This window comes from Xiphophorus hellerii, chromosome 3 (assembly GCF_003331165.1).
Source record: "Xiphophorus hellerii strain 12219 chromosome 3, Xiphophorus_hellerii-4.1, whole genome shotgun sequence".
Classification (NCBI taxonomy): Eukaryota; Metazoa; Chordata; class Actinopteri; order Cyprinodontiformes; family Poeciliidae; genus Xiphophorus; species Xiphophorus hellerii.
The window spans coordinates 28,447,388-28,472,042 of NC_045674.1; the positions used below are offsets into that span (position 1 = coordinate 28,447,388).

The 24,655-nt window shown below is 42.4% G+C and overlaps 1 protein-coding gene across 28 annotated transcripts in view; it reads left to right on the top strand.

The window, feature by feature from the left end:
• rims2a (regulating synaptic membrane exocytosis 2a) overlaps positions 1 to 24,655 on the top strand; it is a 159,749-nt gene that overhangs the window by 28,182 nt on the left and 106,912 nt on the right. For 18 of the 28 annotated variants that reach the window (XM_032557765.1, XM_032557728.1, XM_032557740.1 and 15 more), the window contains 3 exons: positions 1,977 to 2,187; positions 7,115 to 7,126; positions 20,742 to 21,034. In XM_032557765.1, coding sequence (XP_032413656.1) covers positions 1,977 to 2,187; positions 7,115 to 7,126; positions 20,742 to 21,034 — 516 coding nt within the window. Of the gene's footprint in view, positions 1 to 1,976; positions 2,188 to 7,114; positions 7,127 to 12,390; positions 12,581 to 20,741; positions 21,035 to 24,655 lie in introns of those variants that run through there. The other 10 variants (XM_032557725.1, XM_032557739.1, XM_032557733.1 and 7 more) reach the window with 5 other exon arrangements.

Sequence of the window (24,655 nt, forward strand, 5' to 3'; positions counted from 1 at the left end):
ATTTAGTTTGAATCTCTTAAACAAAGAGCCACACAAGTCTAATCACTGCTCAGTAAATACACAAGGGCTGATATAATTAGCTCTTTAATCCTTTTGTGGATAGAACGTGGAGCATGTCAGTGGCACTTTATCTAATGTTCTGATGGCACAGAGAGTCAGACGCGACAACAACAACACCACGCACGCACACATGCGGTGTCTTAAGATGTGTGCGCCCGCTGGATTTGGGCTCTAAAGCTCCGGTTGTGGGAAAAGGAAGCATGTTTATGTCAAATGCAGACCTGTATGTGGTAAAAGGATCGCAGTGCTCAATAATTCACAAGAGCTAATGAATGTTGCAGGGGATATGTGGGGCGAAACCACTTCTAATCGCCATATTATGAAGTCAGCCCAGTGTTTAGTTTCCAAGGAGACACTCAATTGACATGTGTCATGCAAAATGCATGTAAGGAGACGTTTTTTTTGTTGTTATTTTTGGGTGGTAGTTGAGTTTTTTTCTTCTTCCTTTTTTCTATGCAATCAGGTTAAGGATAACACAAAGAGACACAGGAAGGCTGCGTGGATTCCTGCAAAGTGAGATGTAAAGTTTTCTGCTTATGACCACTGATGGTTGCCTGCAGATAACATAAAAAAATAAATAAAATTAAATTTGGATTTTAATAACCAGCGGTTCATATCAACGGTGTTCCTCGCTTCGCATTACAACCGCCTTGATACAGACAGACGGGTGCAAATTATTCATCTAATACAGAGGAACCCGAGTAACCAGAATTAAGTGATATCCTCAAACTTGCAAAGCAGAACTGATACCCAAACGCCTGAGTTTGAAGAGATGCTGTGTCAGAGGGGGCGGGGGGAGGAGAGGCTCAACTTTTAAACCTCTGATGTAACTTTATGGGCTTTTGCTTTCAGAAATTCACTTCTTATCCGGGGTTGCGTCACTTTTTCGGCTCGTAGTAGAGGCTTATTGGAAGAGCGTAAGTTTGGGCTAAAAAAACAACAAAACTGATTTTCACAGTGTTGGTTGTTTACCTCTGTTGTTAGGCAGCGAACCGTGTCATTATTTATGTCGTTCATGCTTGGGATCCTTGAAAATGCTTGAATTTCAATTGGGTGTTTTGAAGGTTTGGAAAGTGCTTGATTTCCGATTAACATGTGGCAACTTGAACCTCCGTTTAATGTGTCTGCTGCCTGCAAAATTGACAAGAACAGCTTGACTTGTTGTGTTTTCTGTAAATAATCCCATTATTTTAAGTATATATGTAATACTTAATGCAATTAAAGAATTAAAAATGGTAATGTTAGAGATTTTTTGGTATTATCATTTTATTCTTACTTTAGTTCACATTAAGTCTATAGATCTTTGTGATTTTCTTTTTAAAGTGTTCTCTTCTTTAAATGACCTGGAGGTCACTACTGTCTGTTCAACTTTACGAGAAATAGATAACACTAAGTTTCTCAGACCTTAAACCCTTTTGCAAGAACACCTCCTAATTTAGTAACCACTTGTGAGCAGTCGTATTTTGTTTTCTTGACAGTATTGACCGAGATTTGAACCGGGCTCAGACCTTTGATCAGATATCACATCTGGACCTGGGTTGTTAGATGTTTGGGTTAGAAGCTTTACGACCTCTGTTGTTTTTCCTGACTGCCCCCTTGCCTGTCCTTCTTGACAATAAAAACAGAAGCTGTTGTGAGGGCAGACCAGAACGCTCTGTAGAACTGATCGGAGGAGAGGTTTTGATAGAGCGTTCTCCTTTTGCAAAAGCTCTACATAAAATTCATATACGTTGTCTGTGGTTCTTTCTTTTATTTAGGTTCGAAAGGAAAATACCTATCAGTAAAAAACATTCTGTCATGTTGTCATACGGTGTGGCTGTCCTGATGCTCAGGTATACATGTCATCCAGTTTGCCGCTTTTCCAGTTTGATTTTCTAACCTGTTTTTTTGTGGTTTATTTGTCCATTCGCTGGCAGGAAGTTACACCAGCAGTTTGAATCGTACAAGGACCAGGTTAAGAAGATGGGGGAGGAGACTAAGCCAGCTCAGGACCAAAAGAGCGAAGCCCCAACCTGTGGAATTTGCCACAAGACGAAATTTGCTGACGGCTGCGGTCACATCTGTTCATATTGCCAAACGAAATTCTGTGCTAGGTGCGGAGGACGAGTGTCTCTGCGGTCAAACAAGGTAACACACGCGCACCCCCCCCCACACACACACATACACTCGCACCCCTACACACGCCCACACACACACACACCCTCACCCCCACACACACAGCCACACACCCCTCCAGCCTCATCACCACTACAAACACAACACAGCAAACAGTCAGTCATACATATTAATGTCTTCAACTCTGCAGTTGAATCCTGTTGTGAGAACTAAGCCAACAGTATTTCTAATGAAATCTTTACATTTAACCTGCTCTGAGACATTAGGCATTTCTAATTCTTTATTATTTATGATGAGGGATTCGTAAAGAATTTCCATATTTTATAAAATTTCCTTAATTTTTTTTTTTATATATACATATTTTGTCACAACCACAAACTCTGTATTTCTCTGAGGTTTTATGTAGCACAAGGTGAGACTTAATTATGAAGTGGGAAAAAAAACCCTCATGATTTTATTTTATTCTGACAAACAAAAGACTGAAAAGTGTTGCATGTATTTGCATTTGCATTCAGCTCCCCTTAGTTTATACTTTATAGCGCCACCTGTTGCTGCAATTACAGCTGGGATTTTTCTCCACCCGCTTTTCATTTCTGGAAACTCATTTTTTGTGCATTTTGTCTTTGCAAAAATAGTTCAAGGTCAGTCAGATGTGTCGGATGTGATCTGTGAGCATGGAGTTTTAGGCCTGACCGCCGATTGTCAAGTCTGAACTTTGACGGACAAACTATTCCATCGCAGCTCTGGCTCCGTTCTCATGGCAACGTCCCCACTGGAGTTCACATCTCCACTCCGTTATGAACTCTTTTGCCGGCGTCAGCAGGTTTTCTCCCAGGATTGGCCTGAATTTAGCCCCACCCGTTTTCCAGTGAACTCTGAAACGTTTTCACCCCCGTCCTCGTTGAGGAAAGCATCCCCTCAGCATGATGCTACCGCTACCATTTTTCATGCTGGGAATGGTGAGTTTTTGTTTTCCTCCTCACACAGACGTTGACAGGAACCCCCGCCCCGCCCCGCACACTTGGTTTGATAGCTTGTGGAGTGAATGACTAATACTTACTGTCTCCTGCCTTTAAAAGCAATTGTTTTCACTGAGTTTTGTTGTGGGACATCAGAGTAAGCGTGCAGAACACACATGCATGCCACACTTTTCAGAGTTTTATTTGTAAAAAAAACCCCCAAAACAAAACAAAAAAAAAAACAAGTGAAAATTGTGAACATTTGTGTCTATTGCATAAAACCATAAAAGAAATACACAGAAGTTTGCTCTTGGAATATGACAAAATATGAAAACTTTCACAGAATATGAATAGCTGTGCGAGAAACTGCTATGGCTTGTATTAATGCTGTTTCACCACTAGAGGGAACTCACTCTCCACTGCTGTTCTGACTAAAGAACATTATTTTATGCTTTCTTTTAAATGCAACACTCCCTGTGTCGCTTACTGATGCAAAAATCTTTTCCACAGATTAACTGAGAGGTTTTAGTTTTGCACTAACTAAATGCAAACAAAACAAGTGTTATTTTGTTCCACGCAAGATGAACAAGATGGCGGCGCGTGTAGACGCTGCGGCTCGGAGCTCCCGTGTTTTCGTTTTTTTTAGCCTGTTTTTATTGATGTCTTCGCTCAACACACTACTGGAAGCCGTTACAACTTACAGCAGATTAGAACTGTGGGACATAGGAACACAGTTTGGACTTCACACACCCACCAAGCTGGACTTTATTCCTCCAGAGCTGCTACGAACACCTGGGACTATGATCATTCCCCCCCTGCTGCCAAGGCGACGGAGGAGGCAGCGCAAACAAAAGAGGGGTAAGAGAGCCGGCGTGCGTGCTAGGCTACAAGCTAGCCCTCATAAACCGGCCCTCCCCAGCCTCTTCCTCGCCAATGCCAGGTCCCTCGTCAACAAAATCGACGAGATGCGACTCCGGATTACTTCTCGCCGGATGGACAGCTGTGTGACTGTTGTCACAGAGACCTGGCTGGAGGATAACATCCCGGACGCAGCGGTGGAGATAACGGGGCGCGCTCTGTTCCGGGCGGATCGGACTGCAGCTTCGGGTAAGGGCAGAGGCGGAGGTTTGGCATTGTATGTACACAATGCCTGGTGTACAGCCACACACTCTGTCGGAACATTCTGCTCTCCTGACTTGGAATATCTGGCGGTGAAATGCAGACCCTTCAAGTTGGTGAGAGAACTCTCGTCCATTGTGATCGTGGCCGTCTACATACCACCGAGGGCTAATGCTAAGCTAGCATTAGAGGAGCTGTACTGCCTGATCAGCGTGCAGATGAACTCCAACCCGGAGGCGGCCGTGATTGTGGCGGGGGACTTCAATCACGTGGAACTGAAGGCTGTGTTTCCCAAATTCCACAAATCCATAAACTTTCCCACCAGAGACAATAACATTTTGGACCAGGTCTACTGCAATATCCCCGGAGCCTACAAGGCTGTAGCAGCTCCACATCTGGGCATGTCTGACCACATCTCAGTGGAGCTGATTCCTGTCTACAAGCCTCTGGCCTGCAGAACTAAGCCGACCACCAGAATAGTTCAGGTCTGGACTGAGGAGGCCTCCTCTGCACTTCAGGACTGCTTTGAGCATACAGACTGGAGTGTGTTCAGGGACGGCGCAGACTTGGAGGAATACTCATCGTCCGTTCTGTCCTATGTTCAGTTCTGCACCGACGCTGTCCTCCCTGTTAAGACCATAAAAGTGTTTCCAAACCAGAAACCATGGCTGGACAGCACAGTACGGGCCCTGCTGAAAGCCCGGGATGCTGCCTACAGGTCTGGAGACAGGTTGGCTTATAGCAGGGCCCGGTCGGAACTGAAAAAAGGTATTAAGCAGGCCAAGCTCCAGTACAAACAGCAGATTGAGGAACATTTCATCAACAACAACCCCCGAAGCATGTGGAGAGGCATAAGAACCATGACGGACTACAAACACAGCACTCAGCTGACCAGCCGCGACCCCACCCTGCCTGACACCTTAAACAGTTTCTTTGCCCGCTTTGACACGGCGGGCAGCAGAGAAGCCGCACATCTACCCCAACTGGAAGAGCAGCACCAGCCCCTCGTCCTACAGAAGCATCAGGTGACGTCCACCCTGAGGAGGATCAACACCCACAAAGCTCCAGGACCGGACAAGGTGTCAGGCCAGACGCTGAAAACCTGCGCCGACCAGCTGGCAGGAGTGTTTCTGGACATTTTCAATCTGTCCCTGCAGCTCGCCATGGTTCCTGAGTGCCTCAAGTCTTCCACCATCATCCCTGTACCGAAGAAGAGGTCCATCACCAGCCTGAACGATTACCGGCCCGTCGCTCTGACCCCGGTGATCATGAAGTGCTTTGAGAGGATTCTTCTGAGGTACATCAGAGACTTCATCCCCGCAAACCTGGACAGCCTTCAGTTCGCCTACAGAGCGAACCGGTCAACAGAGGATGCTGTCTCCATCACTCTGCACACAGCCCTGACCCATCTGCAGCATCCCAACACCTACGTCAGGATGCTATTTGTAGACTTCAGCTCAGCATTTAATACCGTCATCCCAGACAAGCTGGTGCTGAAGCTACTCGAGGTGGGGCTGCCCGCTTCACTGTGCCACTGGATCAGAGACTTCCTCACCAACAGGCCTCAGGTGGTGAGAATAAGTGGCTCAACATCGTCCCCACTGGTCCTCAACACAGGCACGCCGCAGGGCTGTGTGCTCAGCCCAGCTCTCTTCACCCTGTTTACACACGACTGCGTGGCCATCCACCCCACCAACACAGTCGTGAAGTACGCGGACGACACAACAGTAGTGGGTCTCATTTCAGACAACAACGAGACCCACTACAGAGAGGAGATTCTGCAGCTCACTCAGTGGTGTTCAGCCAACAACTTGGTGCTGAACACAGGAAAGACCAAGGAGGTCATTGTGGACTACAGAAGGTCCAGGAGGACGGCTCACACTCCCCTTCTCATAGATGGAGAAGTGGTGGAACGTGTGGACAACATCAAGTTCCTGGGCCTCCACATCACTTCTGACCTCTCCTGGAACACAAACACCTCCCACCTGGTGAAGAAAGCACAACAAAGGCTCTTCTTCCTCAGGAAACTGAGACGGGCTGGACTTTCCTCACGGCTGCTCGTGAACTTTTACAGGGCGATGATCGAGAGCATCCTCTGCCTCAACATGACTGTGTGGTATGGCAGCTGCACAGCACTGGAGAGGAAACAACTGACACGGGTGGTGAGAACAGCACAAGCATTGTGGGATGCCCCCTCCCAGACCTGGACTCCATTTACACAGACCGGGTCAAGAAGAGAGCTGGATCCATAGCGATGGATTCCAGCCACCCGGGCCACAGACTGTTTGTGCCGCTGCCATCAGGCAAGCGGTACAGGAATATACGGACTACAACAAATAGACTGAGAAACAGTTTCTTCCCCACAGCCGTCAGAGCCATTACTCCCTGCCGCCCCCCCCCTCCCACACATATCATAACCTCGCAGTCACACATACATACCCCCACCCCCACACAGCCATATTGTTCTGCACTTTGCACTGTCACATTATCTGTACTTTGCCATAATTGGACCTGCTGCTACTTCTTTGGATGGTTGAGTGCCTTTAGTTAATTTAGTTGTATATATTGTTATTATTATTATTGTGTGTTTGCTTATTTATACTGTATATATTTGACCTTTTGCACGGGAGCTGCAATGGAAATTTCGTTGAATTCTGTTCAATGACAATAAATGCTATCTATCTATCTATCTTTGCTTTTTTGGAATATGTGACAGTGCTCCCAGGATCTGGTGACGCTCACGGTCTGTTGTTTCTCCCCCTCTCTTCCACTCCTTCCCCCCACCCAACACTCCCCTCCTCGCCGTCTGTATCCCTGCTCCTTCTCTCTGCTGCATTCCTGCTCTCATGGAATTGCAACAGGAGGACAAAGTGGTTAGCGAACATTTCTCTGTTTGTTTGGACTTCATCTGAAAACAAGCATTGTGTGATTATGCCGTGGTGTGACTAAATACACATTCAGCAGCCATGATTGATTCGAATCAAAGTACTAGTCTCATCTGTGAGTCTGTTCCTTTTTTTGTTGTTGTTGCTAAACTACATATACTTGGAGACCACGAAAAAACAAAAAAGTCTTTCATAAACAGGAAAGAACATGTTAAAAGGTAACTAAACCCTAAATCAACTTTTATTTTCTTACATTTTTTTTGCAGATAAATTGTTTAAATAGGGTTTAAGGGTGCTATTTTTATGCTTTTGTCCAAATTGCGACATTTCAGGGTAAATCAGTTTGATTCTGTAATATTTGGCCGCAAAACCGTCTCAGTGCTGCCCTCTTTGGGTCTAAAGGTGTGCGCTGCGGCTGAATTTTCCTATTGGCTCCAACGGAACAGCTTGGTTGATGTGTGCGATCGCATTTCTCAGCTTTGCACATGTGATTTATTTTGCAGTGGGGCCACACAAAGTGAAATGAGTCTTTCTGTTCTGACTGTTGGTGGTCTGCGGAAGACAACAAAAAGGCACCGGAGGGGTTTGAAAAGTTGCTAAGTGTAGCGATAAAGTCGCCGTCGCTTGTGTTTTCAGTTGTGTCACTGCTTTATTTCCTGACGGTAACCGAGGCCAGATAACTGTCATAACCATCGTTTGGCATGTGGAGCTGCTTCAGATTCTGCTTTGGTAATATGATGTAACAGTTTGATTATCGTGACTCTTCTATCACTTTCTGTATGCTTCACCATCTTTATTCCTGTCATCTAAAACTAGATGTGGATCATTTGGCTAGTGAATGTTCATCTGGATATGTAATGGTATTAAAATGTAATGATTCACTCTGTGACAGCTAACTTTTGAATTCTTTTTCTTTTTTCTTTTTGCTAAACGGTGATTATGATACATTTAAATACACGTGATTAGGGTCCTCTGAAAAATTAGAGCAGCAGAAAGACAGAGGCAGAACACTGTCCTGCTCGTCCCCCTGATGCCAAACCTCCGGCTGTATGGCTGTCCATCATCCTCTGGATTATAATAGCAGGGAGATCGGTTACTGTTCTGTGCAGATGGTGTTGAGTAATAACAGTGGCAGCAGGCTGACGATGGACTTCATAGGCTGTGCCTGATAGGTTAGGACATGAGCTTCTAGTTGTACCCACTTACCTGTTGTTGCCCTGCCTCCCTGTCACATCTGTTACCTCACTATGCAGACCATTTCAGTTGACTTTTTTGAGCTTTGCATCATACTATAATGTTATTCCCTTGTCAAAAACATACCTGGAGTGTTGCCTTGATTCTTTCGTGCATGTTTGGGAAATCCTATCATCTCCCGTGGCAACCGTTCAGCTGTGCAAAACGTCAGGGTGGACCTAGCTTCGCCTTCGCGGCTCAGAGCTGCAGTTTCCGAGTTTCCGCCTCACAGAGTGACTCCCCCACTCAACTCCTTCAGACTAGCCAGCAGCAATTAGCAAACACCTGCTGGAACTGTGCATCTGCTGAGCTCATTATAGGAGCTACTTGTCAGTGCAATGTTGGTAAAAACGTTGTTAAAGGGCTAATCAAGGAGCCATGTTGTGATGACTTCCTGAAGGTGGAGTTTCAGAAAGAGCAGGAGTTTTTAAAGAGACAAAGGCCCAATTTCAAGGCGTTAAATTGCACTTTTTTTAAAGTCATGTGATATATACAGCATTTTTATAACAACTGTGTCATTTTTCACTTGATTGTGTTGTAAAAATGACGCTATGTGGCTGGAAAACACCTAATACTGCCCCTTTAATACAATGTCAAAGCATTTTGAATTTGCATTAAATTCAAAATGCTTGAATTTTGATTGCTGTGCTCAAGGAAGGATCTCCATTAGTGGTCTAAGTTACAGCAAATACGCCACATACTCCATTTTAACCGAGCATGAGAGTATAATACAGAAGGAATACTTGACTCTGCATTGTAGGCAGTTACAGGAGTTACAGTAGCCTTGGACTATGAAAGCAGTGCAACTCCTGGATGCAGAAGTTTAGAAGACAGGGTCAGTTAGTGGCACAAAGAGTTTGCTGAGGTGGAAAGCTTTTTACGCAGAAGTGGACGTTTGGAATTTGTGAACCCTACATTCCTCAGAAAGACAAGCGCGCAACAGCTTCGCAAGATAACTCCCATATATTATTAACACATCAGGGCCGCTGTGATATAAAATGTATCTCGTTTTGTGCAAGCGCGCTTGTGGCCGCAGATGGACAGATGCTTTGTTTACTCTGGGACCGACAAAGGAACACGCATTTGTGTGTCCCGCAATCTTGTCTAAAAGCTTGTGTGTCAGTGAAATAGGCGGCGGTGGTGAAATCCGTTCTTTTTCCATCCGTCTACTCTTTCGCTCTACCACAGATGGTGACAGCAGTGGCGAGAGAGATCTTGTTCTGTGAAACGCTATTGAATATTCACAAGGCTTTGTGTCAGCGGCAACTGGCCGAGCTCTACATGCTACATCGGCATGCGATACATTGCAGAGGAACTGATTGTGAAATTGGTGGTACAGGGTAAGATGAGGGGTCTGCTGAATTGATTTTAACTGGACATGTTCAATGTTTGTTTTTTTTTTGATTGCATTATATGACCATAAGTTCACTAATATTCAGCTTGAACTTCAAAAACCACAGAATTCAACTGTACTGTTTTCGTTTAAGAGAGAGGATGACATAAACCAAAAACAGAAGTCTAAGAGTTGGGTCATCCTACCAAATTATTTATGCCTTCAAAATAACATGTCATTTAAGAAACATATCTGTTAAGTTGGTTAAAAAAATCAATATTATATTATTGTTGGTTACTCTGTGACAAGACAAACTATTTTTTTTTTGTAATTATAATTTTCTTCTGGAGAGAGTTGGTCTCCACCAAGGTTTTCTTGTGTCATCGATTCAGTTCATGACCTTCGCGTACAGAATTTCTTGTTGAGGTGTTGTGGGGATGTGTTTTGGTGGCCTTAGGACCGTGTCTCTGCTCTTTGCAGATGATGTTTGCCTATTGACTTCAACACCTACAGCTTTTGCAAGAGTAGTTTGCAACAGAGTGTGAAGCAGCTGAGATGAGAATCGGTACCTCCATGTGTCTTGAGTGACCTCTCTGGGTCAGGGAGGAGGTCCTACCCCAAATGGAGGATTATAAATATCTCAGAATCTTGGGAAAGATGGAGCAGGTGTTCGATAGATGGATTGGTACGACATCTACAGTGACGAGGAGGCTGTACCAGTGGGTTGTGGTGAAGAAAGAACTCGATTTACCAGTCAATATGTCCCCACTCATTTATGGACACGAGTTGTGGGTAGTGACTGAAAGAGGACATAAAAGCGACTGAAATTAGTTTCCTCCGCACGCTGTCTGGGCTCAGCCTAGGAGATCGGGTGAGAAATTCCGTCATTCAAGAGGGACTTCGAGTAGAGCTGCTGCTTCTCCACATCGAGGGGAGCCAGTTGAGGAGACTTGGGCATCTGGTTTAGACTCCTCCCTGGTGAGGTGTTCTGGGCACGTCCCACCAGGAGGAGCCCCAGGGGAAGACCCAGGACACGCTGGAGGGACCGTGTCTCTCAGCTGACTTGGGAACACCTTGGGATTCGAGAGGAGCTGACCCAAACAGCTGGAGAGAGGGAAGTCTGCTCTTCTCTGCTTAGGCTGTTGGCCCTGTAACCCAAACCCGGATTAAGTGGGAGATAATTTATGGATGGATAGATGTATGTTCTGTGGATTTGGTGTTTGTTTATTTGCTTGGAAAAAGAGGTACTGATGTTAACTTGGAAATAGAAATAGATAGTGACCAACATTTGTTGATTTTTTTTGGATTGGTGGGAAGTTACACATGGTTAGAGTATTAATGTAACAACAACATGGAAAAAGATTCAGAACTTGTATTTTCTAGTAGGAATCATAATACAGTCATACTCGTTTTGTTTCTTTTTAATAAAACGAAGTATCAGTATTAACACAATACCAGTTACTAGGAGGTGAGATGAGAACAATCCCTACGTCCCTTAAAATCTGTGCTGCTGATGGGACACAGCAGTGGGCGTTCACAAATGAGACAGACATGAACAACAAAACACTGTTGCCGATTTACCAACTTTGTCACTGTATTTAGAAACTTTTCAGACCAAAATCGGAATCAGCAAGTAAGCCTTTTTAAATATCGGAAGTTGGCCTAAAACTGCAATCGGTGCAACGCTCCCTCTAGGCAGGTCGTCACTGTTCCCTCCTTGGACTCGTTTTGATAGACGGTGAGCTTTGCAGACCAGAAACACAAACACAGACGCTTCAGTTTGAAGGAATTTAGAAAAACGTCAGCCTGTATTGGCTGGATAATTCACAAATTCTTATGTTTTCCACGTTTTCTGCTTTTAACACAACAACTTCTAGGACAAATTGCTCTAACCTAGTATATACATCCTCTTTCCATCCCCTGTGCGTTGGGGATGGAAAGAGGATGCATACATTAGGTTATTAGTTGGTTATGGAGATGAAACTGTTGCATGACACTTCACCTGTCAGTGGTCATAATTTTATATCCAGCCGGGTGCAACTTAAAATCATTTGTGTCTATGTGAAGAAGCCACCATCGGCACGTGCTGGCCTTAAACCGGAAACCCCCTAAATAACTTCTCATTTAAGAAACATGAAACTTAATAATTGCAGGATTTTTGTATCTGCCAAAGTTTCCTCCACAAAGTTTGGATCCGCTGGCTACCTGTAGATAACTGGCAGCATGACGCGAAGCGACCAATGAAAGCAGCGACGGTCAATCATGATTTGTTGGAGTGGAGGCAGCAGGGGGGCGGGGGGAACAACAACAAAAAAAACGACATACAAACTGAGTTTGCAATTACGCAAAGTGTTTCTGTGGAAAAACGGACGGAGCGGCAGACGGTGTATTTCCGCCGCTAAGCGCGCGCGTTTCCGCGTCTGTCCGTTGGAGAGCGCGAGCGGAGAAGAACCGAGCGGAGACACGGACCGCCGACGCCGCGAAGCCGCGGCTGGTTTGGGGGCTTCCAGCAGCACCGAGAACGGCGCACTCTACGTTTTCTGATCGGACCTACCGGCTCGGATGTATTTTTTTAAATTTTTATTTGTAAATTTTTCGTTTTTTTTCGTTAACACACTACATTCAGAACTATAGGTGCTTTGTCTAATCGAACTGGGTCGATTTGAGTTTAACCTTCAGTAAGGAGGGGGAGGGGGGGAGACAAAAAAAAAGAAAAAGAAAAAAAAAGGAGGCGGCAGGAGCTGTCCGCGGTGCTGAAGGTCGGAGCAGTTTCTTCTCTTTGGGAGCGGGAGGCTGCGGGAGGTTGCGGACTCTCACTCACACCGCAAGGACTTGCAGACCGCGGTGTTTCTGCTCAGGGATCGGCGGCACAATGGGTAAGATGAATGAACGTCGCGTTTTCTGCCATCATTTGTAATGCAGATCATTTCTGCTGTTTTTTTTTCCTTTTTTTTTTCTCGAAGTAAAAAAACAAAACATGCATTAAAATATAACCTCTATCCCCTCTCACCAATATGTAAAGTGGTTTTCAGAAACCACCCACTGTGAGTGTGTGTATGTGTGTGTGTGGGTGTGTGTTGGTGTGTGTGTGTGTGTGGGTGGGTGGGGGTGTGTGTGTGTGTGTGTGTGTGTATGTTATGTCAGCGAGCAGGCGTCGTCAGTCAAAATAATAATAATAAAAAAAATGTTCGGTTTATTTAGGTCATAGAGCGGCTGAAGATGTGCGGGTCTGACAGACAGCCATTTCGCCGGATTTATACAATACTATCTCCGGGTTTTTTTTCTCTCCCTCCCCTCCTCTGTATTGCTGAACTTCAAACAAGGAACATAAATATTCATCAAGTCTATTATTATTACAAACGGACTCCCTAAAATTAGAAGCTCATTAAAATGTAATTCACCACGTGCAGGCTGTGTCAGTGGCATGTGAAAGCAAGCATTTCCTCTCATTTCCTTCAAATGTTCTTCACACTTTTTCTTCTTTGATTTTAAGTCAATATATATATATATATATATATATATATATATATATATATATATATATATATATATATATATATATATATATATATAAAGAGAATTCTTTTTTTTTTAAGTGGGAGATCAAAGTGTTGCATGATGTTTTTTTTTGTTTTTTGTTTGCCAATGCATGGGTACTCTGTCACTTGAAATGATTTGTAGAATTGCAGTTTCATCCATTGCCTCACTGGCTGATTGAAATGCCTGTCACTGCAGCCCATCAGCCTCATGTATCCCCCCCCACCGCCCCGCTTCCCTCTCCCAGCCACCCACCCAGCTGGGGCAGCAATTTGCTCGGGTGTGTGTTGGTCAGGATGTCTGTCTGTTGGCGGGTGTGTTCTGGAGCTGGACTCCATCCAGATGCCGATGTTTGGAGGAACGCTCCACTCGCAGAACAATGGGTGTTCACTGTGTGGCTCAGTTCAGGTAAAGGAGAGTAACGGTAATGCAATACGATACCTATGACACGCCGTTTACTGCTCTATGAATAATGCATCCCGCCCAATGGTTACCTCTCTCCTAATTTTAGCCTCTTTTTTTTTTTTTTTTTTTTTACACATAGAAATGTGCTTCTCAGATGGATTTGATTGTATGTGCCGGAGACTAGAGTAAATGCACGCCATTCGGAGGAGCAGCTGATTTAACTTTGAGCTCTGCATTTCATTCAGCGTGCTGATACGGCTGAAAGCTTCCTGCTGATTCATTCTAAATCCTGGGTTAAATAAGGCTGTAGTGCAGTTTGATGGCCACAAGAGAGAGCTCATTGTTCTCATACATGCTGCAAAATCCAGCCTCCATAGGCGTGAATGGTTACATTTCCATTCTTTTGAATGGGACACAGAGAGTACGTGGCAGAAAGCTGTAGCATGAGGCAGATAAGGATAATTACTGTAAAATGTTTAGGGTTTTTTTTTCTCCCCTTAAAATCTAAAGCTGACATATTGTGTGTCAGATGGGGCTCTATATGGGACATTATATTAGATGATGATGTTTTATTACCTTCTATATAGCATGGCTCTCAATAATGAATGACCTCCATTCTTGCTTTGGGCAGCTTTATAAGCGCAAATGTATTTTTAGAAGCCATTTTTGTTTTGTTTTGCTGTTGTTTCTTTTTTGCTAGTGTCCCTAAAACCATCGCTGGATCTGATGAGAAACCATTAGAAGGGAAATTATTTATTGATCTCAGGGTTCTGGTGTTTGTTTCTCTTATTTCACTGCCTCAGTAAACATCGTCTCGCGCATTAAACAGAATACATCCCTCCCCCCTCCGTTGCTCACAGCATGTAGAATGAACTTGGCTTTTTCTTTCTTTCTTTTTTTTTTTTTTAAGTGCTGTTATAATAACAATGAAATTAACAGGATCACACTGAGAAATGGGGCCTGTCTACAAACCACAGCCATCATCCTCGAGATGGATGGGAAGTGTGTGTGTGTGTGTGTGTGTGTGTGTCTTGGGAGAATCCAGAGCAGAATGTCTTCAGAGAATGTATACACAACTCGAGTGTGTTACGGCTGCTTTATTTCACAGCGTATGAATCTGTGGTGAGGTTTTGCTGCGAACATGAACTCTCATAATTCACCGTTCTGTGTGAGCTCCACCTGTGTCTGGATTTTATCCCCACCTGGCCTCGTGTCTGCGTTTTGCATCGTCTTTCAGTTTAGGAGGCAGATAATCTGTTTCAGCTGTTCCCAATTTTAATGGTACGTCGAACAGGATGTACCGTTTAGAATGTGTTTCATTCTAAATTTTAAAGCCACAATTGGTGACATAGTTTAATTTATTTAGCATTATGACATTTTAAACCATATTTTTAACTGTGGTTTCTTCAAATAAAATAAGAAAATCTACTAGAAAAGAAAACCAAATCTAATAGTTGACGTGGCTCTTCTGCTTTTCGGCTCTTATCTGTCCAAGCATGCTGATAGTTGTCAATTTTTCATGTTTTTTATTGTTTCCATATAATTAAACATGTTTAATAGTCAATTTTTCATGTTTTTTTAAAATTGTTTTCCAAGGTTTCCCCTGATAACTTGCTAAGCCCGGTGGTTGGGCGTAGGGCAGTCACTCATCCAGCGGCCCATCGTGTTTTAGAGTTAAACGATGCTTAAAGTTGGCAGGAAATTTGAAAGTATCACTTGGTAATTATGTGTTATTGAAAGATTGGAAGATTAATATCTGAACACCAACTAGAAAGTTTTAAAAAATGCAAACATGAAAAAGTTTTTTTTAGAAAAAAGCAATGCTTAGCCTGATGGGGGCACAAGTAAAGCCTGGTGGCCTGCCAGGCTTATAATACACTGGGGGAAACCCTAGTTTTCATACAATTAAACATGTTTAATAGTCAATTTTTCATGTTTTTTGTTGTTTTGATACAATGACTTGTTTTGATGTAACTAAACATGTGAATGGTAATCATTATTTTCATGTAGGTCAATGGTTTGATATTTGATACAACAAAAATGTTGTCACACTTTTATTTTTTTTTTACCAGATAGTAAAAAGTGATCAAGATCGTATTTTTGAATGTTGTGACAAGAATAACAGTTGCCTCTAGCCCATATTTTCTTCACCACTTTTCCATCATAACAATATTCCTAGTTTAGGATCTGGGTAAAAAAAAAAAAAAAAAAAAAAATCATATAGAATGTTGACATGAAGGGCAGTCAGAGTTTATGCTAGTGGCCAGAAATATCACTGACAACCAGGGCGTGAATGCATGATGCTTGAAATATAATAAGCTAACAAATATTCCATCTAAGCAGTCCTTGTGACTGCAGTACAGCACACACTGATATTATAATGCAGACATCTGCATGACGTCATACTGCTGAACAGAGGTACACTAGCTCTGATGGATTCAACAATGGGTTTATGTTGGATTATTTTGACGTAAGGTACGAGTGGGATTGAAATATATATATTTTTTCTGGTAACTGCAGCATGTGTCACCAAGTCTGTTTCTTCCAGTTCTGTTGACCCGATTTTCAGAAGATGAAAACCAATAAAAATTTTACAGGGTTCCCGTGATGCCGTTATGTTGCCGCTTCGTCGGATGTCCCGGAAAAGAAGTGCGCGTACCTCGGTGGTTCTCGGGTCTCAACCGAAGACATGCGGTTCACTGCAGAGTTCTTTGTATAACCCCACTTAAACGAGGCAGTCACTGTCTTACTGGACGCGTTCCCCCGGGATACATGAAGTGCAATTTATAGCTTCCATTGTGTGTCAGCACAGTTACAGCACATCTGTAACACTGATAGCTGGTCATAAATGTTGTCTGTGTCAGAATCAGACAGTAGCATGCAAGCTGCATGTTGAGAACATGTTTGTTTTGTTGAAAGTGTGATGTAGCTCAATATATATATATATATATATATATATATTTCACATTTTATTATTTTCCTCTATTAAAAAAAAGAGGCGCTAATTAAATTTAGCTACTTATACAATCCAATTTACAGAAAAACAACAGCAAACCCCCTCCACAAAAATGTAGAATTTAAGGCTAAAATGTTTGTGTTACGGCCCCTGGCCTCTTAAGGCTGTGCAGGCTCCTTTTTGTTATGCAGGTTCAGCTGTGAGAGCACATCTTCCTGATTGGCTGCCTGGAGGCTGCAGGAGAGCTGCTACTCCATTGGACCAGCAGAGGATTGTCAAGCCAATCAGACGCTGATGAGGCTCACCTTCACCATATAAAAGGCTCCTGAAATCATTCCTCCACTGGGGCAGCTAGCAGGAAGAGGTTTTATAAAACTTAAGTTACGCCCTTGAGGGCGTAACATAAGTGGGGGCTCGTCCGGGATATGAACCCAGGACCTCTCACACCCCAAGCGAGAATCATACTCCTAGACGTTGGGGGCGTAACAGTTTGTCATAAGTCTTTTTTTGTTCAGCATTTTCAAATATCTGAAAAAATTGCAGCAAAAAAGATTTGCATTTTTGCTTTGTTCTTTATATTTTGCTGTTTTTGCAATTATTTCAAGTGGTCTTGGTCAGTAGCTCTTCAGGCCTCTAAGTGTTTTACTGTTTCTCTGTGGACTGCTGCTGGTTCTGTTTCTGGCCCATTCTTGAACCGGAGCATGGCAGCAGTGTTGGGCCTGAAAACACAAATGTAACCTAGCTCAATTGTGTGTGTTTAGCAAAACTAAAAGTATGAAGCTAGCGTAGTCCTAGCACTGGATTTAAGAATATTGTCCTTCTGTCACTCGTGACCTCCATATTCCAGCAATTCCGAAAGCTTGAAAAAATGATGAAGAAATTCCGAGTGAATTGAAATGTAAATTAGGTTTTTAAACCTTAAGCTATGTACAACTCCTGCAGATGTTTGCCGGTAAAGCTTTGCTAGATTTTTCGCGGATAAATTTTTTTCACCTATCAAAACTTTTAAGGGAATATTCTGCCTTCTCCTCATAGATATTGAAATTCAAATAACCCAAAACTACCTGTACTTTTACCAGTTATTACTCTTGGGCGGAAACATAACAAACTATAATTGGAAACCAGATGTAGCGTGGAGTGATCGCATGGATGCTCAGGAGGAGGGATTGCTGCAAAGTCAATGATTCAGTTTCAGTTGACTGGACTTCCTTAGCAAGATCATTTCTTAACATTTAGCATTATAGACTGAATATGACTGCAGTTTATAATGGCAATCAAACTGGAATATATTACATCCAATTTAAATCTGCTTGCATAATTGCAGTGATTTGACTTTGCATGTCTTGTATACAGTAAATCGGATCAGTTTGTCTTGTAAAGTTCTTTGAAAGGAAATGTGGTACTAAAATAATAAATAAACTAAGTTGTGTAGTGTTTTTAAAAAACGTTTATTGCTAAAAGTGTGATCATGTAATTAGCTACCTTGCAGTACCTCTATTGGGAAATGATAGCCTTGCTTGGCTATCAATAGCTACTAGTAAGCGCCCAAGGGCATTTATAAATAGAAGTGAGCAATTTGTGATTAAATTCCCATGTCGCGGCACCACCTGATTATCAGAAATCGATAGCCAAATCACTTTCAGTCTATGAGGGCTTTTATTGTACAAGTACCAGTTGGGATCAGGTGGAATATCATATAAGAATAGAGGAAGGAGAGAATCAGAGCCGTTCTCAGTCAGCAAGCGCTGCATACATATACACAAACACCAACAACCTCTCTTTATGTCACAGCAGAATCTATTAAATCAGAACCCCAGCTTCACAGTTTATAAACTCTGACTGTCACTAAACTAGCAACCGTCAACTAAACTATTATCAAAAACAATGCAGCAACATCACAAACGTGTGTATGGGTAGATATGTGTGTGAGTGAGCAAGGTTATGCTAGCTAACAGACAAGATGCTACTCAGGGTCGATGTGTCAGATGTAGCAAACAATATGGCGGATAAAATTTGCGTCGCAGTAAGCAAAGGAGCTAGGTCTGCTAGCAGGCTCCGGCAGCTAGCTTTAGCAACTTAGGCAAAGAGATCCTCTAGAAAACTCCCTTGTTTTTGTAAAGTTGCTTTTTGTGGAAGAGTATTGTTGTTCTGTGAGATAATGTCTCTGGTAGACTTCCTGGAGCTGAATGAACCCGGACAACTCCAGTACCAGGTCCATTCTCTTGGGTCAACACAGAAGCAGTATGTCGACTGGGGAATGGTGCACTGTTTATACTTTGACGATCTGGGTTCAGATCTGGGTTCAGTTCTTCATCAGCAGCTGATTTTTGCTCAGATCCAATGTTTTTCCAAGTAGAGAGGTCTTTCACTCAGCCAGTGAGATCCAGACAATTCTGCAGCGTAGCGCCGTGCTTATAGATAAAGGAAAAAGTATAGGCCCTTCTCTGTTCATCCTTGGAGTTCCTTCGACCAATGTGTTTACGTCACACCCAGATGTGAAATACTATGAATTCTGGGATCTTGAGTGATTTTACCAGTTCCTTTGTTCTTAGGTCATTCAATCAAGCATGTGTCTTTGTTTGTTTTGCATTGGTGCATCCCAAGCCTCACATAAGTACCCTGCTATCTTCCCTCGTTTTTTTTCTTTTCAATCTTCTTCTTTTTTTTTCTTTTTTTTGTTAATATCTACTTCAGTTTGTGAAAGGGAGCAGATACAAATCAGCCTTTTGAGCAGCTGCGCAGAGATGATAGTAGTTTAAGTGAATTCAGTTAATCTATAGAAATAACATATCGGTCAATTCAGGTTCAGCTCGTACCAATAACAGAAATGAACCGAGTCAGCACCGCGACAGTGAAAGACGAGGTTTGTGGTGCCGCATTAAACTTTTTCCTCCTCTCAACTGGCTGTTTGGTACGCTACGGCTCTGTCCAGGAAAACCTGAATTCGGCGCAATCGAACGTGGAAAAATGAGTTTAATAGTGTTGTGCCGTTGCAAATTTATTTACAAATAAAAACATTAACCGGAGTGAGAGTGTGTGCCGGATGGACTCACAGTGTTTGAGTTTACGACAAAAAAAGAAGTCAATTTGAAACTGCAGTACTTCCATTTCTAAAGATTCCAAGAGCTGCTGCATGTGTAAGATGTTTCATTATTCATTTCTTCAACATAAACTGTGGATTTATATGAACTGCGTTGCTCCAGGGTAAAAAAAACAACAACTTTTTTTTAAGCGAGGTTAAAAAGTAATTTTCATCCTACAGCAGTGATTTGATTGGTGATACGGTTATGTTGCAGTATTGAACGTACATTATTGCGCCTTGCAAAAGTGTTTTTCTCCTGTGGATTTTTTCCCCCACACAATCTCCGCAGTCTTTCATTGTGACGGATCGACACAAATTAGCACATCATTTTGAAGTGAGAGGAAAAGGATGGATGGTTTACAAAGAACATTTGTTTGTACTCAGCCGCCTTTCCTATGATAAATAAAAAAAAACATCATGTTGTTGAAATATTTTTCTTCAGACTGAGAGCTTGATTGAGGTTAAAAGGAAGATGGATGGAGCTAACTACGCAACAGTACTGGACGAATACCTTTTAGATGGTGCTGAAGACCTGAAATTGGGTCAAGTAAAATGGCAATGTCAAAAACCCGGACTAAAATCTGGAGGAGAACTTTTTTTTTGACAAAACTTTAAAATTGCAGAGACTCTCTCCATCCAACCTGACTGAGTTTGGCTTTTTTATTAAGAAAATTGCACAAAATGGGCATAACCCAGAAGACTCGCAGCTTTCATAGCAGAGGAAGGTGGTTGTACACTTATTGACTCATGAGTGGCTAAATGTATAAACACACACGCCACAGCTACTGATTTTTAACTGTCAAAAAAATAAACCATGTATTGCTTTTCTTCCTCTTCACAATAATGAGCCACTTTGATATGTCACAGAGAACCCTGATAAAAACACATTCTGCTATGTAGTTTGAACGAGACAATACATGAAAGTTCACATGGTGTCAATACTTTTGCAAAGCACTCACATCATCACAGTCTAACATACAATTAAAATAAAAAAAAGAAAAGAAAATCTCTGCCTGGTCGTTTTGAAGTTGTAAATGGGCCCTTCTCTTGCTTACAGGTTATGTGGGTATGCAACTTGTGCCGAAAACAACAAGAAATCCTCACTAAGTCAGGAGCGTGGTTCTACGACTCGGAGCCCGGTCAGGTGCGTGGCGTGTTTGAGGGTGGGCCGCTGGGCAAAAAGGCCAAACTACACCACCCATCCCTGTATGCCCACCAGGGAGCCTCAGGGGACTTGACACCAGCGTCAGACAGAAGCAGACCTCACGGCGGGCTCCTGCCCAGACAGGCGTCCCTTGACAATGGAACGGGGCTGAGGTACTCGGGGTCTGGTGATGCACCTATAGACAGGTCAGTTCTTTGTTTTAATTTGTTTTTTTTGAAAAACTTGCTATGTATGCTCTGTGATATTTCATGCTCTATGGAAGTTGAAAGGGTCTTTATGTTGTCTAATCCAGCCACTTATGCAGCTGGGGCCAGTCGCCCCATGGGCCTGAATGGGGCGGCACTAGGGGGGGTTTCAGAATGTTGGAGAGAAGATGAGGGAAAAAAGAAGCAAAAATAAAAATATCGACTCTAAAAAATTTTTTTTTGCTGTATGTTTTTTTTTTTTTTTTTACCCCTCCAGGGGGTCTTTTTGTGGGCTCTAGAGTCCCTTTTCATGAAGTAGGCTGACAGGAAAGGGGGAAGGAGAGAGGGGAAGACATGCGGTAAACGTCGCCGGGTCCGGGAGTCGAACCCGCGACAGCCGCGTCGAGGACTTGAGGCCTCCAAATGTGGGTCGCGCTAACCCCTACGCCACCACGGCACGCCCTGCTGTATGTTTTTAATACTTTTTTGTAGCATTAAATCTAATGTGTTTTTCAATCATTTTCATAAAACAGAGGTTAAAATAATTTATTGAAATGGTCACTTTCCTAATTTAATGGCACTAGTCATCAAGTGACTTACTGTATGTGCGTGATTTATTTATTTTGTTTTGCAAAAACATAAAAAAAAAAAAAAAATCACCCACTTTTCATTGCCAAAAAATATTTAGGCAAAAAAAAAAGGGTTTTGGCACAAAAAGTGACATATACGCCATTATTTTAGTTGATAAAATGTTATTTATTTGCACGCTCATCTTCCTAATTGGCTGTCAGTCAAATTTATCAAGCTGCTTTGCTGCTTTAGCTAGCAATGTTATAACTAGCAAGCATGAAATGGAAACGTTTCTGACAAAAAAAGAAGACGCAGGGAATCATCCAAAGGCCTCAGAAAGCACGAGGCAGCGTACATGTTAAAGAAATGTAACAATTATCAAATAGTGAATATAAGTGAGGAAAAAAAATTCTTTACATATTTTGTAGGATTGTCTGTGGGGGTTTTTGCAAAGGGCTTCCCCAGCCAGAAGCTAACGCATGGTGAAGTTTGGGATATTAATGCTTTATTGATATTTATATCCAATGATTTTGGAGAGATCAGAACTATAAGTCGCAGTGCAGGATTCTACTAAGGCAAGCTTTTTAGCGTTAGCGCTGATCTCCATGGGTGTGCGTCGGTCTATGTGGGATGTGATTTGAACCTCACAAGCCAAGCAAGAGCCCACATAAAACCGCTGGTACACCGAGTCCCTGATGCCTACAAAGGAGACAGAAGCACATACTCTGTATCCAGCTCTAAGTCAGCATTTCTACAACAGTCATCCACCCACTCATCCTCTCTTCAGCGGCGCATATCAAGACAAATAATTGCCTGTCTGATTCAGACAGGATGGAGCTTTGGGACATTAAGGGTGGTAATAATCAATTGTGTTTTCTTTGTGCTTGAAATGAACTGGTGTTATTTACTTGAAGTTATTTTTGTTATGGCCCTATGCCAGTTTAGGCATACTAAACTGGCCGTATGTTTAGGCCTAAACCTAAACATACTTTTCAAAGCAAAATGTCATTGCTTTGGAATTAAGGGAACATAAAAAAATAATTTAAAAAAAGCAATTCTCAGGTAGGGAAAATGTAGAAGATTGTTGTTCCTTTTGCCTCATTCAGTGAATGAGTAAAACACTCAGATGCTGAGAGCACAAACATGCTGCACTTGGGATTCTGCTTTGCCTTTCTTGATTGTTGTGTGCTGTACTGTAGTTAAATTTATGCCCACTGAGGGCCTTCTACTGTTTTTTTTTTTAAGGAGAAGCTTATATTTTGAATCTGTATACACACAGAAATATCTACGAGCAATCTCTCGTCGTCTTGTCTTTCTTCATGAATAGTTTTTGCTTCGGTGATCTAATTTCGTTTTGTCCGGTTTCCCTTTTTCTCTGATTTTTTTTTTTGCTGCTCCAGACGTGAAGCATCAGTCAGAGAGAGAGAGACGCAGGGAGTGACTCAGACCGCTAAACGCGACTTGGTCTAAACCCTGGCTACTGCATATTAATTGATAGTACGGTTGCAGGAGTGGAACTGTTTCCAGTGAGAAAACCTGGCACCGATGTTGCTTACATTTGCACTAGCAGGGAACAGGAAGCTGGATGTCTGAAAATTTACAGGATAATGCCCGGTGATGGATAGCAGAAGCTCCATAAATAGAACTCCCACTGCATAGGCATCGGAGCCCACTTTCATTAATCTTAAACAATATATAAATTAATTCAGGGGGTCTGCTCTGCTAAAGAAGGGAGGAGAGACTCTGACAGACTATTTATGTGAAGAACTAACCTGGGAAGACCCCTAATTTGTCCTGTTCTCGGCGGTGTCATTTAAAATGAGCACACAGATTTAGCACGACAACGTGGCCGAGACTCTTCAAACGGCGATTATTCCTCACCTAATCACTGGAGGACTTCTTGAAATTCAAAATCTTGGCCCAGTCAAAGGCAACATCCAGTGCAAAAAGATAGAAATGATCACAAAACTTAGCTTAGCTTACATTTGTACATTAAACCAAACTAATCAGAGAAGGAGTGTCTTTGTCTTTCTTCTCATGGAACAAAAATCAAATGTTTATTTTATATGTTTTGCTGTGATCTGCGACCGCACAGATAAGATAATAGAAAATCTGAACCTCTAAAAGAAGTGCAGTAACGGGTTGCGTTACGGTAGGATTGAATAAAAGCAACTCATTTTGGAATCTACAGTAACACAACATCTGCAGTCGTGTGATTCATGACAGCGATCGTCAAATAGTGGCACATTTTCCAGACAAGTCAAATCCATCTCACCTGCACTGTAAAAGTATGACAAACTCCAAAACTTTTAACTGGGTTCACGTAGTTTGAGGGATGATTTGTAGCCCAACTCGAGCTGCAGTCATTAGAAGGCTTAATTAAAGTTCTCAGAAACACAGACGCAAGTGGTAGAGCACAGGAATCATTTTGGCTATATTTGACTGTGAAGTTGTCTGTGAAGGAGGGCTGAACGCTTTTTTTTTTTATAAATAACTGCTGAAATTATCGCTGAATGTTTGAGGATAAGATATCTCTATCTTCAGCAAAACTAAAGCTTCTAAAACTTCTAAAAGTATTTTGTTTTTGGTGATTTCCTTCAACTATTGGTTTTAGCTCAATTCAAACTTGTTCTAGTCGTTTTATTTCAGCTCTGTCACCATTTTAAGACTCTCTTCTCTGCATTTCCTAATAACATGTTGTAATTCGCACAAGGAGTCACACATATTTTCATTAAAAAAAAGCCAAAATGAGTGTAATACCTCTGCAAAAAATGATGCCATCAGGTTGTTTGGAAACAGGTTGTTTCCAAAGGTTCTGGTTTTTGAACAAATTATGTTTTTGACCTTTGATTTTCTTGACGACGATACAATAATAAACAATGTGGCAGACTATGTAAAAGCGTTATTTGAATTGTTAGGACTGTAAATAGAATTTTTGTTTTCATTTTAGTTATTCCAATGATTTTGTCATCAAAGGTTAGCATATGTCCCTCCATGCTTGCTGTTCTGGTTGTCTTCCCCACCACATCCGTTATAATTGTAGCTAAAATT